The sequence below is a fragment of the Chiloscyllium punctatum genome, chromosome 20, assembly GCF_047496795.1.
Source record: "Chiloscyllium punctatum isolate Juve2018m chromosome 20, sChiPun1.3, whole genome shotgun sequence".
Taxonomy (NCBI): domain Eukaryota; kingdom Metazoa; phylum Chordata; class Chondrichthyes; order Orectolobiformes; family Hemiscylliidae; genus Chiloscyllium; species Chiloscyllium punctatum.
Window position 1 is genome coordinate 32,960,745 of NC_092758.1, and position 13,169 is coordinate 32,973,913.

General features: G+C 42.3%; 1 protein-coding gene across 2 annotated transcripts in view; it reads right to left on the reverse strand.

Annotated features, from left to right (window-relative positions):
- Positions 1–12,029, reverse strand: part of LOC140492012 (follistatin-related protein 5-like) — a 563,483-nt gene extending 551,454 nt beyond the window's left edge. For both annotated transcript variants that reach the window (XM_072590618.1, XM_072590617.1), the window contains exons 1-2: positions 11,695–12,029; positions 961–1,096 (exon numbers count right to left, since the gene is read on the reverse strand). In XM_072590618.1, the coding sequence (XP_072446719.1) occupies positions 961–1,086 (126 nt within the window). In that variant the 5' untranslated portion in view covers positions 1,087–1,096; positions 11,695–12,029. The remainder of the gene's footprint in view (positions 1–960; positions 1,097–11,694) is intronic.
- Positions 12,030–13,169: the final 1,140 nt, after the last annotated feature.

The window sequence follows — 13,169 nt, forward strand, 5'->3', positions numbered from 1 at the left end:
TCGAAAGTTTGCTTAGTTTTTTTTTCTCCTAAGTTGTTTCAGGAGTAGAGTAGTAGTTTGCTTACAGTTATTGTTGCTATATTATAAGATCCCCCCCTCATTCTTCTAAATTCCAATGAATATAATCCCAGTCTACTCAGTCTCTCCTCATGAGCCAACTCCTCATAACCCCCTCAACTCCAGAAACAACCTAGTGAACCTCTTCTGCACCCCTCCAGTGCCAGTACATCCTTTCTCAAGTAAGGAGACCAAAACGGATCACAGTACTCCAGGTGTGGCCTCACCAGCACCTTGTACAGCTGTAACACTACCTCTTGGCTATTAAACTCAACCCCTTTAGCAATGAAGGACAAAATTCCATTTGCCTTCCTAATTACTTGTACCTGCAGACCAACCTTCTGTGATTCATACAGAAGGACACCTAAGTCCCTCTGCAAATCAGCATGCTGTAAGTTTTTAGCATTCAAATAATAATCTATTTTGCTGTTCTCCTACCAAAATGTATGACTTCACATTTACTAACATTGTAGTCCATCTGCCAGACCTTTGCTCACTCACTCATTGTATCTAAGTTCCTCTGCAAAGTTTCAGTCTCTATGAGCAAAAGAACATTTGAGATGTGGCCACCCCAGGTAAGAAGGTTGGAGAACCCTAATCAGAACACTTATGGAACTTTTCTGTAACACTACCAGGGCTTGAATAGCAATTTAAAAAAATTAAAAGTTAAGGAAATTGTCCTGTCCACACTTAAAGCATTGACTTATAGGAAATCATTATTGACTGACAATAGAGTATCTAAAATTGTCATATAAACTGAAAAACACTGTAGGTTCCAATTTTATGGTTTCAATGGGCTTTTGTAAACAGTTTTACAGTGTTGTAATTCTCATTTTCAGACAGCTAATGGCAAATCCAGATTTTTGCAGTCAGTCTAGTGTGGCCACCATGTAAAACAGTTACCTTTTGGAGGAGGGTGAGTCCACGTGTATAGAGCTTCCTCGCCATTTTCTTTTGTAACCATCCTTCTGCCATCAACAAGCATAATCCAAGCAAGTAAAGAAATGACCACAACACAGTCGACTTCATTGGATCAACTCTGTCAGAAACAAGAACAACAACTGTCAAATTATTGCTACTCAAATATTTTCTGTTTTGATAAAGCTTGCCCTATCATTTTATTTCAAAGTCCCATGCAATGGCTGATCATTGTGAATATTATGCACGTAGATGTAGTTTTCATGTTAATTATGCATATCATTAGCTACACATGAGTACTAATGGGAGCTTTATAGATCCAGATCTCAAATTTTAGATGTTTCATAATATCCATAAAAGCTAGCCAGATAATAATATTGTGACAGGAAATGCAGATTGTTTGGTACAGTGATTAACATGGACAGGGTAAAGAATGCTTTAAAGCAATGCATAAATAGTGGAGATTTGCTATAGCATTTGGAATAAAGAATCTCAGCTTATTTTGTAATCTAGTTAATGTAAACTAAAATGCATGATAGTGGTAGATTATATAATTTTTATATACTATACCTAGTAAAAAATAACAAAAAACTGATCGTATCAAAGAAGTTCTGCTTGAATTTCCATCCATCAGTTAATGGAAAGAAACATTCCATGGGGTGTGTGACACACAGGCACCTTGTTACAGCCACTGTTCTATCCAGTGTTGAAAGTTAACATTTACCACTGTTGGTCACATATTTTATCCTGTCACTTTAACAGGTGTAAGGAGGAAATCCAGTATCCTATGCCAATATATTGCGGAGATAAACTACACAATTTTTCTGTCGACTCCCAGTATGTACAATCCCCTACTTTAAAAGCAATGCAGTACTTTGAGTTACTGTTGTTAAAAGGTGCTTTGAAAATCCCAAGATTGTGAAGAGTGAAGTCGTCTTGAAAATCACATAGGAGAAAGGCTTCAGAATTACTCAAACACAATTCACTGCCAAATAAAAGAAAATATTTCTTACATACTCTAGACCAAGGTTTAAAATCACACAGTTAATTACTTTTAAACAAATACAACAATCTATGCAAGTTAAGAACTGAACACCACCATGATCCTATGATCAATGACCAATGAATGAATCTCATGGTTCACTGAGGGCTGAATGGTGGCAGAACTGAGAGAATAATTTCCTGCGACTTTGCTTGAAAAGCCACATTATTTTACATTCACCAAAAATAGGATGAACTTCTTTCAAGAGATATCACTTCCAGTACTGCACTGAAAAAACAAGTCTCAGCCAAGATGACATGTTTATATATTGTGGCTTGAACCTAAGACCTTCTGGCTCATAGTGAGCATAGTGCTGTTCAACCAAAATGAGGTTAACGTCAGTATTAGTGGACTATCTGTGTAAGTATCTGAAGAAATTATGTACCTTAGTGTGTGTTATGTTATAGTGGAGAGGAGCAATACACAGAAAGTAGGTTTCTACATAGCTCACTATTTTGATATTATGGTTGAGGATTTAAAAAACCCCAGAAAAATGATTTTAGAACACTATGTGCAATTCTTCTCCTGAGTTTCTATTGATATTCTATGAAATAGATAGAAGATGACCAGAAGAATCTCTGCAAAATACCATCGATACCTATTTTTAAAAAAACTTTCCTGTTTGGAATTACATTCGTCAGACTCACTAAATGAATTGACAGCTTTTAGCCACAACACTGCGATACACATGTTAAAGTAGTCTTGAAGGGAATCGACAATGCATCCTAGTTTTCTGCAGAAAAACTCTATGGATGAGTCACATCTGCAATACCTCAACACTGACTAATATCAGAGGACCTAGCGAGGTGAACCTCATTTTTCTTTTCTGAGTATGTGAGAAAACAAAGCCACAGACTCAACAAACTGCTTTGTGCTGACATAACAGTAATGTGCTCCTGTCTGTGAAAACACCTGGCTGCTGTTGCTAGTAAAAACTGCATAGATTCAACTGGTTACATTGCAGCTGTATATCAAGCTTTGTAAGCCTTCCCCTTGTCAGACAATCAGTACCTAAAGTCTAAGCTTAGGCAACCCACACAAAATATCTGTGACTTTACAGAGAGAAAGGGGTGAATCATAGCTAAAGTATAAGTGCGAACTTTATTGAATTTCATGGAGGGTTTCTCTCCATGAGATCTGGCAACTTCTCTCAAGAGATTATCTCAAACTCACTCCCTTAACTACCTACCATAAAAATAGGAACAAGAGTAGACTGTTCAGCCCCACGAGACTGCTCAGCTGTTTAATAAGATCATGGCTGATCCAACATTCCTCACATTCACTTTCCTGACCTTTCCCCATAATTCTTAATTCCCCTACTGATCAAGAATAACTTTAAAATATACACAAGGACCGCACCACCACACTGTTGGTGGCAATTCCTCATCATCTCTTAAATTGGTGCCCCTTTATTCTAAGACTTATGCCCTCTTGTCTTAGACTTTTCCATGAGGGGAAACATTCTCTCAGCGTTTACCCTGTCAAGCCTCTTAAAGAATCCTACATGATTCAATGAGATCACCTCTCATTCTTCTAAATTCCAGCAAGTAGATGCCCAGCCTTTTTAGCCTTGCTCATATGATCTGGGATCATCTTAGTGAATGACTTACAATGAAGGGATAGCTTTCCTTAAATGTGGGGATCAAAACTGCTCACAGTATTCCAGATGCCCATATGGTGTGCTCTTCAACACTAGCCTGATTCTTCTAGTCACCGTGGCTGGATGAACTTGCCAGAGTTTGAATATCCCAGCACAGAGAAGCACCTATGGTGCCATTGTCATCTTGCATTGAGTGAAGTGCCAATGCTGTGCTGAGCCTTCAGAGTAGCCCTTCACAGGCAATGTAATGGCACAGTAGCTCCAAATCCAAGTGTTAGATTAGATTAGATTGCTTACAGTGTGGAAACAGGCCCTTCGACCCAACAAGTCCACACCGCCCCGTCGAAGTGTAACCCAACCAAACCCATTCCCCTACATTTACCCCTTCACCTAACACTACAGGGAATTTAGCACGGCCAATTCACCTAACCTGCACATTTTTGGGCGATGGGAGGAAACCCACGCAGACACGGGGAGAACGTGCGAACAGTCAGTCGCCTGAGGCAGGAATTGTTATGGCACAAATGGCATGACCGATACATCTTTGCACATACGACTCCACTTTCTTGTCCCAGTTGCTGTTTAGCCAGCAGGTCACACAGCTTGTTGATCCTGAGCCACATCCCATCCCCTTAGTTGTGGTGACTTAGAGAGTGCACTCTGTCCCCAGTGGTGACAGCAGACCAACATCTCTCATCCAGTGGTGGTCCATCATAGGGGAAGCACTCAAAATTATGCCAGACATCATCTTATTCACAAATAATAGAAGCAAAATAAACAGAGGCTCCAGAATACAAAAGAATCACTTGCATGTTGACCGACAACTATTTTACAATCGATGATTTCTTGCTGCACTCAGCTGTCATCTTTTGGAATTAGGTGTCCAGCAAGCCCTGTCTGGCTTGTAGTGCCAGACCCAGCTGAGCTCTGAAATGCACAAGGAAGGTTTTCTCCTCTTCAAGTAACCTTGTGCCCTTTTTGAAAGGCTGATATCATTCTCTTAGTTACTCATAATTCAGAATATCGGCTTGCTTGCTCCAGTTGTGCAAAACACAGCACATTAGGATGATGAGGCACACCATATCCTGAGTATATCATGCATCAAACCTCCGGTCTTCCCCTCCTCCCCACAGACTTCTATGTCCTTCATTCACTATTGCCTCCCCCTTCACTGAACTTTTCCACCAGCATATATGCCCCATATCAACCCAAACCTCCTCCACCCCAGAATTCAACATCCCACCCCCTATTGAGAAAGAAATCCCCTTTAAAACACTCCTCCTCGATGTGCAAACCCACAGGACTAACTACTGTCTGACCTTTTGACTGACTTCAACAGACAGCCTCAGATCATAATTGAGAAGACCCTTGACCACTCTCCTTGCAGCTCCCTGATTCCCCTGACTTCTTTCAGAGGCCCTGCAAGACTGGTCTGTTGCCCAGTTCCCTGAATGTAGTTAGATAGAGCCCCTGACATAACTGCCCATAGCCAAGCTCCTGAACCATGTGCAGACTCTGCCACTGACTGGCTGTACTGGAAGTCTCTAATCAGCAGCATTTACCTCTGAACTAGATGTCAGACTACTCCCCACAGACTGAATAAACATGCAGGCAGCTGGCACTGGATTGACGTACAGCAAGATGTCCACACCCTGGACTGATCAATAATAGCAAGAACAAACAGTCAGGGTCTGCACTAAAACAGCAAGTCAAAACATCAGTAATGTGAACCTTTTGACATTGGCTGAGGATCCAGTGTGCTAAGAGGTATAGTTGGAATGCTGTGAATATGCAAGAGGTGCCAAGCCAGCAGCCCTGGACTGATCCATGAGCTGGGTGCCTGTATCTACATGAAAGGCGTCCTTGTGGCAGTATTTCAGAGCAAATTGTCAATTGAAGTGTAACTTTTAAAAAAAAGAGGGGAAAAAAGTGTATTTTAAGTGGGTTGGAGATGTGCTATGGGATTGCCAAAGACTGACAGATGCCAGCTGGCAGTGTCTCTGACATGGGGGGTGTAGCCACTGCCCATGAAATGGTCCTGAAACATTATGTGTGGGGTGTTCAAGATGGTGATCAGGAAGAGCAAGTAATGAGCTGGAGTCGAAGGTAATCTCTCCGACTTCCATCTCAGAAATTCTTGGTGTCAAGTTTCCTCACGGTATGTGGTATGATTGGAAGTAACATATAAATGAGGTGAGATTTACAGAGGACAATTCCAAACCAAACCAGCACTTTGCTGGTAAAGGCAGCTGGTTGTGTCCAATGTCATGATAGGCCTTATTTTCTCCCAGAGTTCTATGGGCCTGGTAAAATTCTGTCCAACTGTACATTCCATATCAGACAAACTGAATTTTACTTAAAATCTAAAAGCTGCAAAATTCAGAAATGTGAAACAAAAGAGTTGGAAACATGCACAGGATGATAACATAGGGGAAAGGTGAGAAAAATTAATGTTTGGGGATTACTCTTTTTCAGAACTAGGAAGAAAAATGAGTAAACAGCCTTTAAAAGAACAGAACAGAAGTAAAAAGGACTGTAGAGATGCAATGGATTAAACTTTGAAATGCTGCAAAGTGAAGCAAAACATGGTTAAAAAGGACAAATTGCCAAGATGACAACAGAAACAGCAGCATGATTTAGCAAAAATAAAGGCACATGAATGGAAAAGGATGTGGCTGGGAGGGTATTATAGCAAGCTATGTCTGAAATAGAAACAGGAGCAGCTGGCAAAGTGGGACAGGATCTCATTGCCTGAGAAATATAAAGCAGTCTAACACCAAACAGTGTCAGCACAGTTTTGAGACAAAGTTACAGTCGTGTGTCAGCCCGCAGAACCAAGAATATTCAGAGTTCCGAGACAATTTCCCCTGCCAATGCACTCCTCTAAAACAGAAGTAGATTTTACTGTGGGCTTCACATTTACCCAAACATGGTACAATCATATTTAGCTAGACTCTTTAGGCCTTGTTGTTAATCTTTGCGTAATCAGTCCTTCAAACAAGTATAGGCAAAGCGACAAGAGCAACAGTTACAGGAAAGTGAATATCAGAGATTGAGAAATTTGCCTATACACAATAGCATTGAGTATTGAGAACCAGAGGATCATTGAATGTCATAGGGACATAATTGCTGATTGGATTAAACTAAGAGGTTTTCTTAAGATTTTTAATGATAAGAGGTTTAGACCAGACTGACGAGCTGAGTGAGATCATAAAAGGCGATTTAGATAAACATGTAACATGTTTGTAAGAAAAACCATCACTCCCGTCATGCTTTCCAAAGCCTCTCCAAGTTCTCACTGAAGTTCCATTGTTTTATTCCTCTCTGAAGCACCTGCAAACAGTTCTCTGCATTAGAAATAGTATGCAACAATGGGCACACAAGAATCTGCATTAAGAACTGTGCACTTAAATGACTATCTTGCAGTTGCATCTTTTTTCAGAATTAATAAGGCGGCTTGTTACATCTTTGGAATACAAAACAATTGATTCAGTTATATGATTAAGTTAATTCATAGTCTGTTGTACCATATAAACTAATTTCTGGTAAACATCTGACATAGGAAGCTGTTAATGCAAATGTGATTGCAATTGACAAGATGTTAAACAATGATGCAGCAAATAAAAGGTGAGCAATAACATTGTGATGTGGGTCACAATATGAAAATAAACCTTTACCAACTAAACTTGGTGTTTCCCTTTTCACAACAATGCTCACTCAGTGGAGGAGTGGGATTACAATAATTGGCTTCAGCATAGGAGGAGAAAATCAGGTGGATATCAGATTCCTAGTACTGTGTCCTGCTGTGACATGCATGTCTGACATGCAAAAGACAGAGACAGCTGTTAAAAGAGCTTAATAAGAAAATGTTAGAGTGGAGAACATGTGGAGAAACACTCAGGAGGTCATGTGTTATTTGGCTACAATGACAAGAAATATTTGCACCATGGTACCAGAGTACGCACTGTTTCCTAACCATTTTCAGCATTGCTAAGCTTTCAATGGGTGATCCGGGAGTGATTTTGATGTTCCAATGTAAAACTAAGAGGCAGCTAATCTCTGAATTGTCAGAAGTTCAGGCATCGATATGTACATTTGCAATAAGTTATCCTGCAGTAGAATACATTTGTGAGCATTGATCTAAATAAGCAAATAGAAACCCAGGAGCAGGAGTAGATTATACAGCCCCTTGAGTGCCCCAGCCCCCTCCCATTCTAGCTCATGGCTGATCACCTTTCTCAATGCTTCTGCAGCCCTCAAGAGTAGGGAATGTCTAAGATTTACCAACCTTTGAAAAAAATTCTTTAAAGGAATTATACCATCTCTGTCTGTGAACAAAATATCAAATACTTCATGAAGTTGGCAGATTTTTAATATTTAGTGGCCTCTCAATTCACATCTTTGGACTGCAAAGTGTGAAAGTAATCTTTCTCCTAATAGCCCTTGAAGACAGACTCCCTCAAATTTGGAGGAATAAAAGGCCAACTTATAAATTTACAAAACTCATTGATGTTAGACAGGGTGTATACAGAAAGGATGTATCACTGGTTGGTATCTAGATCCAAGAGATTGTCACAAAGTAAGGCAGAGACAATTTAGGACTGAGATGCAGAAGAACTTCTTCTGAGGTTGGTGAATCTTAGGCATTCCCTACTCCTGAGGGCTGCAGAAGCATTGAGAAAGGTGATCAGCCATGATCTAGAATGAAGGGGGGAGGGGCGGGCTCAAGGGGTTGAATCGTCTACTCCTGCTCCTGGCTATTTGCTTATTTAGATCAATGCTCACAAGAGCATCATACTGCAGGAAAACTTATTGCAAACATAGGTATCGATGCTTCAACTTCTGACAATTCAGAGATTAGCTGCCTCTTAAATTTATGTTGGAACATCAAAGTAATTACCGGATTACCCATTAAAAGTTTAGTAATGCTGAAAATGATTAGGAAACAGTGCATCGTCCAACTGAGCCCCCCGTACTCTGGTACCAAAGTGCAAAGATTCCAGGGGAATGATTTGGATTTGTGACAAACAGATGGCTTTACACGGGTAATCTGACAGTAGTTAGTATTTAAATAAATCGAACAGGTCTTGTAGTTTAATTATTGCATTTAACTAATCAATGTTATTGGAATAGATATTGGCTATTAAAAGTGAATTAAAACTAAATATTGGCAAATATCGCTGCCTGGTTACCAGAAAGCTCCCGAGATTGTCTCTGCTAAATAGCGCCACTAAACACCACAACGTCGGCAATTGCGTTCCTGAGCTACCATGGAACCAGGTTTAACAAACGGCAGGTCGAGCTATCGGAAGATGAAAAGGAAAGTGTGCGTCAAAATCATGTTGTACCCTACTGGGGGGGGGGGAGGAGGGAAATGTGTGAAGGCGAAGGAATCCAGTGTCATCTCCTTGAAAATGTCAAATAGCCCTGAAATTCTATTCCCCCTATAGTCATGAAACGAGGCGGACAAACACCTCACTTGAATTGAAAGATAGTTTTCTACGAGGAATGAGCGTTGTTTAAAAATGGCAATGATTTTCAAAGTGGAGTGAAATCATGTGAACGTCTCGATCCGAAATCCCAATCTACCGGCACCGGCGATTTACATCCAATCCAGAATCGTGGGCTCAGGTCTGATCTTTTATTCACTGAGACCAGGTTCCCACTCGCGTTGTTCCACACAAGTGTTTTTTTTCCAACCACACATTCTTCCCTCAGATGTACATTATCATTGCTAAGCTCATACCCCATCCAGATATCCGGATAGGCTCATAACTCTCTATAGCAGTTCGTCTTGACATGCGGTTGTTATTTATTTGTTAAAAGTCACCTTTCAATAACGAATAGTAGCATATCCTTATGTTTGAGTGCTCAGTCGGACTATGGACAGTGGGAATCTAATGCTCTATAGGGGACGGGGGATTTTTCAGCACTGTGTCAGAGGACAGCTCACTTGCATTCCGACATTACAGCTCGCTTTCTCAACTGGAGCTCAGCGCCTTGCTGCAATTAATGAGCTCTTTGAACACTAAGACTTTGATTCAGCAAAGTATTCCCTCGAATTTAAAAAAAAAACTCGAGCTTTTCAGTTTTGAATAGAATTGCAATCTGCAGTTCACCGATATTCCCTCATAGTCGGTGCGGTCGGTCCAACACGCTACAAGTGTTGTTTATAGATGTATTCTACCAGGGAATTCAGGATTAACACAGAAATCCCAATTTAACGGTTGAAATGACATATTCAAAACCGCCTACGCATGAAACACTTAAATTCTTACTGAAAATTATTCAAACATGAAGCTCTTTTCTCTATAATTCAGAATTAGTTTGATTTGAAAGATATTTTTATTTTAAAAAAACTCCTTTGCTATTGGCATTGAAATGGTCTGGAGCCCAGATTTCCTCAGATCTGCTCATTTCACAGTCAGCTCCTTCACTTGCTCCGCCGTTACGCTTCTGAACTGTAACATTCAGGGGCAACACTGGTGTTGCGCCAGTTACCGCACACATCAGGAAAATTTCTGAAGTCCAGGATCCCGAAACCCAAGAACAATATTCACTCCGAATCATCAGTCAGGACACGTGGGGCCAAAAACGCCAAGGTAGTCAAAGACCACCCTTTAATCCACACCTCCTGCTCAGTAAAGGCGAAAAGAAAGATCCCTCCCCTCCTCCTCCCCCCTCCCCCCACCCCCCACCCCGGAGTCTCAGATCCTTAAGAGTTAACATGTAGAAACGGTATTCATCATGCCATTGATTATTGCACTTAAATGTCGGAGGCATGCTAGTCAGAAAAGTTAGCACACTTCCTGGGGCCAATTGATAATCGAATCAGGAATGCTGAAGTCTGCTATTTTCCACTTGCTGGGGGACGGATGCATGTATCTGATCCGCTAGGAATCAAGGGTTATCCTGATTTTCCTCAAAGGGTCACTTTTTAGGTCAATGATTTTGCCTGCAACACCTTTGGATGTGCACACTTGGATTAAATCTCACTGAAGCCGGATTGCGGGGCTACTGCTCGGTTTTACAAGTTGCACCGTGTGTCTGAACACTCAGGACGGGCACTCTGCTTTACTGTCCGAGATACGGTCAAAATCGTTCAAACCTACACAGCCGCCGTGATCTCACAGCGTGCCTTTTGCAACCGAGAGCGCAAGTTAGACAACGGGAAGACAGGCGCACGGCGAGGAGGAGGAAGAGAAACGCGTTCCGACAGGGACTCAGCTGCAGTGCTGTTCCCGCAGCGCGGTCTCTCCACCGTCACGACCAGGGCCCGACTGAATCGGCATTTCTAAATAAATAGTCATTTTAACTTAAACCATTTATATTAACGCAGCGTCCCTGAAAAAAAAAGCTTCAGACAAAAGTGGCTCAGTGGTTAGCACAGCGTCAGGGAGTGCGGTTCGATTCCAGCCTCGAGTTTACACATTGTCCCCGTGTCTGCGTGGGTTCGCTCCGGTTTCCTCCCACAGTCCAAAGATGTGCAGGTCAGGTGAATCGACCAGGCTAAATTACCCATAGTGTTCAGGGATGTGTGGGTTAGGTGCATTAGTCAAGATTAAGGATAGAGTAATAGGGGAATGGGTCTGGGTGGGATATCCATCAGAGGGTCGGTGTGGGCTTGTTGGGCTGAATGGCCTGTTTCCACATTGTAGGGACTCTATGGTTCAAAAGGTCTGTGTTTAATAAACCAGTTCGGAGAACCCGGGGATTAGGACTCATCCAAGAGCCAACACAGGCGTAGTGGGCCGAATGGCCTTTACTGCTGTATCATTCAATATCCACCAAGTGACCTCGATAGTTCGGATGCTCAGATAAGCGTTTCCACTGAACTGTTGAGAATGAAACACTGTTCAGAGTTAGGCTCTATTCCCTTCCAAGTGCTCCAGTTAGATTCGCGTCCGATAAAGTCGGATCGGGTTCTCTAGTGACTAAAACAATCTGCTGTGACAGTTTGTACCTATTTCGTAGCAGTAACACGTTTAAAATTCAATGCAAAGTGGGGTTGGGGGGGGGGGGGGGAGAGGGAAGGGATAGACGCAGCGGTGACAAATTAGTATTGATTGAGTTTTACCTGCACACAGCCTGCAGTCACAGGAGAAAGCCGAGAGCAGCACTCACAGCCGAGGGAAAGCCAATATCACAGAAAGCTCCTTTGTTGTCGCGATCAAGCCACCTCTGCGCGCTGCGAACGACCTGTCTTGGGCTCAGGATCGCTCTGACCACCAGCATGAGCACCACGCTTTGCATCGCCAGCAGCAGCGGCTCCGCCTCTCCTGCTCATCTTTATGGCAGCACGCTCCAGCGCTCGGACCCACCCATGGGGCCAGCTCGAACCAATACCGGCGGTGCCTCACCCTCTCCAAGCACACACACACACACACTCAGCCTGCTCCGTCACCAATACCTGATCCAGGCGCCCGCCTCACTCCTTGATGGGTTGGAACTGAACGATTCAGGACATGGCAGAGGAACCAGTGAATTCCCATCTCCCGCTGTTCATTTCCAACGTGCATGCAGCTAAGCAATTCACAGAACGTATGCTGATCCAAAAACAGGCACGTTGAAAGTACTAATTTCAAGGATTTGCTCTCAACCCAAATTTCGTTTCTTTTTCTGAAACGTTGCATTTGATTGTGCAAATTTGCCATTGAAGCTCGTGCATTTGTCCTTTATCTTAAAATAAAGGATTTCTTTCTCTCAAGGTTCACGCTGGGGAAGGATGGTTAGAGAGCAAAATTAAAATTGTACAAACGCTGCCAAAAGTTGTTGCCCCATGGTCACACTTCACTGATATCCATTGATCCATGAACTGCACCTATTCTCTCAAGGCTGTTGCATATCAATGTGTTCAGCGCCGTTTGGAAGTCTCTTGCAATACTTTAACAGCATTACCCTCACCAACTCTTACATTTTCGAAAAGCCCCAGCAGACTCTTCTTAATTAAGTCACTTTTTTATTATTTGGCTATTCGTTCTGTCCTGAACAATTGCTTCAAGGCATTATCCCACCACTGTAATTGCTGACCTTATTTTTATAACCTTTTTTTGAGCAAGGCTGTTGCATTGCTGGCAATTCACCAATCCTCCAGAACTACATGATGACTAAAAGATTATCACCAGAGCCTCTGCAAGTTCCACTTTCACCTCCTTCAATATCCTTGGTTGCATTTCATCTGGTCCCAGCTTCCAATCAACATTAAGAACTGACAGCTATCCAGTAAATCTTCGAGGAGAAAGTGAGGACTGCAGTTGCTGGAGATCAGAGCTGAAAATGTGTTGCTGGAAAAGCGCAGCAGGTCAGGCAGCATCCAAGGAACAGGAGAATCGACGTTTCGGGCATAAGCCCTTCTTCAGGAATGAGGAAAGTGTGTCCAGCAGGCTAAGATAAAAGATAGGGAGGAGGGACTTGGGGGAGGGGTGTTGGAAATGCCCCTTGAGAACATTTTGCACACTCTCTGAGACATCCTTGATCCTGGCACCAGGGAAGCAACACACCATTCTAATTTTTCACTGCTGGTCACAGAAACATCTGTCTGTACCTTGGACC